The following is a 6,548-nucleotide window of genomic DNA, read 5'->3' as shown; positions in this document are numbered from 1 at the left end:
CTGCATTTGAACATCATAAAAAATTTACGCAAAGGGTCTTTTTTTACTAAACCAATGCCTTTTGTATGACGTGGTGTGAGAATCAATTCAATTGCCGCAGAATCGCTTAATACGTTTAGAATTAAGGTGGCATTTAACTGTACAGCAAATGCTGCATTCTGACGACGTTCTTCGGCAAATTTTCTTGTTTGCTCCAACTGCAATTCCATGAAAGTTTTATTGTTAAAACGTTGATGTAAACGCCCTGTCCACTGATCAACAGAGCCACTTAGCAGCCAAGTGTGTGTGCGATCAGTATTTTCTAATCGCTGATGTTTATCGCGATGTGTGGGCGTAGCTGATTGCATGTCTAGGCAGTAAATATCCGTTATGATTTCTGGTATGGCTTCGAGGTAGTACTGAACCCATAATTCATGTAGTGTTTTTGAATTATTTGCATTATCAAGCATGGCAATGACACGCAATTCAGTGCGTGACGGGCTAAAACGATAGCTCAATTCGTTGGGTAAATTATTACTACTTACGATACCAGTTGTATTGGTGGCAATGATTTCTGTAGTCTTCTGGTTTATGTTCTTCACTGCACATGTGGGATTCACCCCTGCCGTGCGTGCAATATTCTCTATAATGCCGTAAAGTAGCGCCTCGTATCGTTGAGCATCAGTGGATATGTTGTGGTCCTGATAAACGCTACAAGCATGATTCATGCAATTGCGAAAATATTCCAAATTAGGTGGAGCGATCGATTTACCAACATTGTGATTTAGTGAGAAAGGATCTTGTACACAAACGCAACGTTCAGTCTTGAAAATAGAACACCATAAGCGTTATATACATTTTAAAAAGCATTTGCGTTAAAATTTCTTACCTGGAACGGCTCTACTGGCTTACCATTTAATATGGTCATGACGCGTAGCTGATTATGATAAGCTGGATAATCAAATGTACCATCCTTAAATTTTTCAAGCGGAACCGCTTCTCCTAGATAAGGAGCTATTAAGGATTTTTCAAACTCAAAACTGCGATAATAATTGAAAAAGCCTTTGATTAGTTTTGAGGTGGTCAATTCACGTGGCAGTGTTGGAATAATATTTAAATCGTAGGCGTAATTAACACCAACCACCATGCGGTCAGGGACATTTTCTTGTAGCTTCTTAATCGACGGCAGCAAAGCCGGTGCTTGCTGTAAATAAAATATAACCAGGGTAATTAAGCAGTAGCTGGTCATATTTCCACGTCCAATCAACTGCAACTGCTTAGCCCACACTTTCAGAAAAATCATTAATTCATGGAATCGCGTATCAATTTGTAAGAGATCGCGCAGAAAGTTTGTGTTATGCACACTACTGGGGCAAGATAAATTTATGTCCAGACTAAATCCAGTAGGTGTGTGCTTACATTTGATAATTGGTACACGGGCCTGTCGTATAGCAAATACATCACTGAAACAGTTGCTACGATGTAAAATATTGTTGATTCGATTGAAGATGCTACGTTGCGAGGGGCTCTTATGACTCCAGTTGGTCGAGTGTTCTGTTTGAATGCCGTCTGCATGCTCAATGTAGAGGTCTATATCGCTGTCTGAAAGTGTAATGGTTTGAAAGTCTGCAAGCATATCGCATTTTTTTTTTTATTCTTACCACGCAATGCTAATGCGCTAGCAAACGAGCCGAAAGGATAAATGTTTAAAGCTCTTAATGACTGCAGCTCTTTTTTCAAACAAGCGTTTATGCGCTCATATACCAGCTCAAGGTTTTCATCATTCATGCGATGAAATTTAAAAATACTTGAAAGTTCTTGACCCGGTTCACACTTTCGAAGTGCATCTCTTAATCTGGCGTGCTGATCATCAGATTTAAGGTTATTGAGTACAGCATTGACCTTATTGCGCAGGGACTTCTGGGGTCGGTTTACTTTTTTGGTGCCGTGCTGTAAAAGCTCATGCTTCAAGCACTCTTTCAGATTATCAAATGTTTGAGAACAAACGGTACAATTAATGGTTTTTGTATTATCTTCGACTCCATCCTCTTTTTCATTGCTGGGATTGTTGCTGCCATTAACGTTTATGCATGCAGGATCCGAGTTTGCTGATATTGACGGCAAACGCGCCATCTGCAAAGTTGAATAAATGATAACTTTAATGTTCACATGAATTTATTCAAAAACAAAGCAATATTCTATTGTATAATACAATAACTTTAAGATAAATCTAAACACTAAAATTGTAATTCTTTTCCAGTGCGTCGGTCAACAACTTGGCGGAAGTACTCTTTTGGTATATGACCGTTGCTGCCCGCACACAGTATGACATTGTTAGAGGACCGATATATTTCCATCCCACCAATCTCCATGGCTTTTTGCACATCTAAATAAACGAGCAACTCGCAATCACTGCGAAAGCCACTTTGTGGACTACTCTGATACGCTGTCTTGGCGATGTCATCGAACATGGCAAAATGTACATGTAAACGCCCCATCGGGCGCAGCCCTTCTTCAATTATTCGTGGCCAATGCCGGTAGTACGTGCCATGTACAGCTAATTTCACTTCATCGGCTTTGTGAATACGATGCAAACAATGAGAGTCTTCCACTTCCACTATTGAGTGACCCTGGTTTGCACGTATCTCATAAGCACCACATTGATTTTGACGCAGAGTATAACGCTGCTTTTTATCTTTAGAGACGATTTCTTTCAATCGTTCTAAACTCAAATCATGTCCATATTTTGGATGTTTGAGGATTGTGTCAACAACAACAAAGCCATCTGGTCGTATAGGCAAACCTTCTCGAGCAGCTCCATGACGCAGTAACCACGATAGGCGCTTACTCAATTGCAAATCGCTCGTCATCTGGAATTTGTATACCAGCCGATAGTCCCTAACCTTAACTTACATTTACTGTCTTTAATTTTTTATATGAACTTTTTTCGCAAAATTTGCAGACGATTTTCGGATGTTTGCATGTGAACTCGAATTGTTTGTAATTATAAAATGAAATAAAAAAACAACGTGACGCGAACGCAAAAGGGCTGCCAACATTTTTCAATTACACAATTCACAACGACATGATTTATAGAAGAATTTGCACAATAAAAGCGATTATTCATGCGTTCAACAATAACGCAGTTTTCATTGTTTACTTCTTACAACAAAGATTTCGTCGAGATTTAAAAAGCTAGAAACCCTACAAGAACTAACACATTTGCAAATTTTGCGTTGGTTAAAAAGTGACCATTAAATAAGGCCATAAATTTGAGGAAGACGGAAAATCACATGTACACAAATCGTCGCCTGGGTAAAAGATTGTCGTAAGCGCAATTTTGACGATTTTTAGTTATAGATGCAGTTATATATTTTGAAATAAGGTCTTTCGATTGGTGTAATCAGTTTTTAGATCTCTCCTTTAGTTTTCGAGATATTGACTGCAATTTTTTTGATAATTTAGTAAAAATTTAGCTAGTGATGCAGTTTAAACTAACCATTAATTAAACTAAGCAATATCTTACAAATGGCGTTCTCCATTTTTAAATATCTCCTTTAGTTTCCGAGATATTGAGTAAAAAGTATTGTTAATTTAGTGAAATTTTGATCATATTTTGTCGTATTGTAGGGATCTTATTTCATTCTTTCTCGCGTGATCCTGTGTCTTTCGTTCATGACTAAAATATCACGACATAGCCAAAAAAGGTTGCGCATTCTGCAAACCACTGCTTTGGTTGTGCCGATTTTGACAATTCTCAAGTAAATGCAAGGCGCACACATACATATATATATATATATGTATTAGTGTATTAAGTAAAAAGACCCCTTTCAGACACGTCAAGTCTTGATTTCGAGTCTGCTCGTTCGTAGGCGAAGGAAGTGAGACGAATGTATTCTTCCCCTCTCTTCTCACCTGCTACGCCAACGAACCGAGCGGACTTGAAAGCAAGACTTGACGTGTCTGAAAGGGGTCGAAAGGGATAAATTGCTTACATTTATCATTTTATCCGCATTCTTTCATGAACGCACCTTGGTAAATAATTGCAGAAAATTGTTTATTACTTATTTTATACGCCTAGTTACGTTTCATCCACCAAAGTCGTTTGATAAAGTTTGTGTTGTTGTTGTAGCAGCATACAAGTTCCCCAAAGAGTGACAGTCCTTGGCCAAATATAAATCTGGGTCGTCCCGGTTACGTAGACCCGACTGCCGGGGGAGCGCGTTTGATAAATTGATAAACTTTGGTTAAATAGATTTCCATACAAAGTTTAACAGTTCATTTATTAAAATGATAAATTTATCACTTTCTCAAGTTTATCAAGAGTTTATCACTTTTGATGAAGATCCCTGTTATAATTGCAACGAGTGTGAGTAACAGGGGCCACGACATGCGGGTCCACGTAACCGGAACGACCCAGATTTGAATCTGGCCAGGGACTGCCACTCCAGCAACACACCCCAAAAACTCTTTGGGGAATTTGTATGCTTTAACAACAACAACAACAGGGTCGTACCTTCTCTTTTGCTCTATTTGGATGAAAAGATAAGACACGCCCCAAGGCGTATTCAATAAAAATACGCCTTAAATTAAATTAAGTTAAATACGCCTTGACACGCCCCAGTTACTCACTTTCTCTACAATTATAACGACTTGTCCCTTCTTTTTCAGCCTTATCATGAGTTTCATTTTCCCCGAACTGGTTCAATTTTCACTTTTGGTTTCCATGGTTTTACTATGGGCGGATGACAATTTTCGGGCGATTTTTTTTCAGACGAAACTCAGCATAAAGCAGATTACCAACGTTCTTTGACTATAGTAGAAAGTTTTTTCACCAAAAACACAGTGTTCTGTGGGGAAAGCTGGTGAATAATATTTTTACTCGAAATTTTATTCACTTCATACTTGTCAAAAATTTACTGGCCGCGAACTTTGTTACCGAATCACACACGCTCTGATTGGCACAGGCCAAATACACCCCACAGAAATCTGCGTATCGCGTAATGTCGTGTACATATAATCAAATAAAAATTTGATTTTGGCTTAAATTAATTTCAGAATGCATTCTCCATCGATTTCCTATTGGTGCAGTTGTAACTTCCACCATTTCGTAAAAGCAGTCTGGCAAGGTAAATTCATCCATTCGTTTGCAGTTGTCAAATTCTTGCATTTTGTTGTGACCTGTGTGTTCGTTTTATTGATAAATAATCACTTCCTTCAATTAGATAAGAGGTCGTTACAATTATCGAGTGTGTGGAAGTTTTACTATTAATTTACGTCTTTATAAATATTCTAAAGCCTATGAAATGCGTCGCTTTGCAAGAGGTCTGCACACCATCCGATCAGAATTAAACAGTAGTGGAGATTACGCGAGCTTACCAACTTTGGCAAGTTTTTGTTTGGTGCCAAATTCTGCCGGGGAAAAGAACGAACTTGTGAAATCTGCGATTACCCGCGCAGCTGGCTGTGCAGCGAAGTGTATGGTAACACAACAAGTGCGGAAGTATGCACCGTCAACTGGAAAAACGTTAATTGAAAATGCCTGCTGGAACTGCAAGAGGTCTGGGCGAAAAAATCATATGATGTGCCAGTTCTGCGGGTATCTCCAAGATGTTGATATGGACATAGTAAGTTACAATACAATAGGCGCTTGCAATTGAAAATTTCATAATTTCCGCCTCGCTATTTTCCAGAATTATTTTGAGTTGCTAAATTTTCCAAACAGCTTTTCTTTGGACCAAAAAGATCTAACACGGCGTTTTCGACAGCTGCAGACCATAGTGCATCCGGATAAATTCAGTAATAAGTAACCTTTCATTCATATAAGATGATAGTTTGAGCAAGTTATTGTTATTTACATTTCACCTTACAGAACGTCGCGTGAACAAAACAACTCTGCTGATTGGAGTGCACTAATCAATAAAGCTTACAAAACACTATCAACTCCAATAGAGCGGGGTCAATATATTTTAAAGCTGCAAGGAGAACAAATGCCACAGGACAATAGCGCCCTAGATAAGGAATTTCTCATGGTAATGATGGAGCGCAACGAGGAAGTTGAAGAGGCAAATACAGGGGAAGAGTTGCAACGTTTAAATAAAGATATTGTACAGGAATTAAACGCGAGTGCCATTGAATTGAGCAACAAATTTGAATCGAACGCGTTGAACGAGGCGAAATCGCTGCTAGTTAAAATGAAATATTTGACGAGTGTGCAGAAGAGTATTAAAAACAAAATTCAAAGGCTAATGGGTGGTTGAGCTCCAATTACCAAGTTGAGCTCAGCTGTTTTGTTAAAATTATAGCTGGATTCGGCACCTTTGCGCTTTGAATATCGTACTAAAATACTTAAATATACAAATGTTAATTAATAAATGCTTGATGTTATAACAAGAATTCGATATACAACGCTATTTATTCTGCTTCTTTTTATAATATGTGTGTACAACTTTCGGCCTAAAAAATATTCTTGGGAGTGATAGCCGCCAGTGGAATATGTATGTACTTAAGTGTAAATAAATATATGTATATTCATTTGTTATGTACTCTACTCATTGTCAGTTTAAAGT

The 6,548-nt window shown here is 38.2% G+C and overlaps 3 protein-coding genes across 3 annotated transcripts in view; 1 reads left to right on the top strand and 2 right to left on the bottom strand.

Annotated features, from left to right (window-relative positions):
• Window positions 1-3,026, bottom strand: part of LOC118747788 (terminal uridylyltransferase Tailor) — a 9,141-nt gene extending 6,115 nt beyond the window's left edge. Inside the window, exons 1-4 of the mRNA XM_036481920.1 lie at window positions 2,893-3,026; window positions 1,641-2,112; window positions 869-1,581; window positions 29-803 (exon numbers count right to left, since the gene is read on the bottom strand). Of these exons, the coding sequence (XP_036337813.1) occupies window positions 29-803; window positions 869-1,581; window positions 1,641-2,112 (1,960 nt within the window). The 5' untranslated portion in view covers window positions 2,893-3,026. The remainder of the gene's footprint in view (window positions 1-28; window positions 804-868; window positions 1,582-1,640; window positions 2,113-2,892) is intronic.
• On the bottom strand, window positions 2,135-2,970 carry LOC118747787 (putative tRNA 2'-phosphotransferase). Its single transcript, XM_036481919.1, has one exon. It carries the CDS (start codon window positions 2,847-2,849, stop codon window positions 2,217-2,219), a length of 633 nt encoding a protein of 210 aa, XP_036337812.1. The 5' UTR covers window positions 2,850-2,970; the 3' UTR covers window positions 2,135-2,216.
• A 2,161-nt stretch (window positions 3,027-5,187) lies between the features above and the next one.
• Window positions 5,188-6,380, top strand: LOC118747785 (iron-sulfur cluster co-chaperone protein HscB). Its single transcript, XM_036481917.1, has 3 exons — window positions 5,188-5,606; window positions 5,673-5,785; window positions 5,852-6,380. Exons 1-3 carry the CDS (start codon window positions 5,286-5,288, stop codon window positions 6,237-6,239), a joined length of 822 nt encoding a protein of 273 aa, XP_036337810.1. The 5' UTR covers window positions 5,188-5,285; the 3' UTR covers window positions 6,240-6,380.
• Window positions 6,381-6,548: the final 168 nt, after the last annotated feature.

This window comes from Rhagoletis pomonella, unplaced genomic scaffold, assembly GCF_013731165.1.
Source record: "Rhagoletis pomonella isolate Grant_MI unplaced genomic scaffold, Rhpom_1.0 Rhpom_scaffold_00012, whole genome shotgun sequence".
Classification (NCBI taxonomy): Eukaryota; Metazoa; Arthropoda; class Insecta; order Diptera; family Tephritidae; genus Rhagoletis; species Rhagoletis pomonella.
This window is presented reverse-complemented; position numbering and strand designations above follow the sequence as displayed.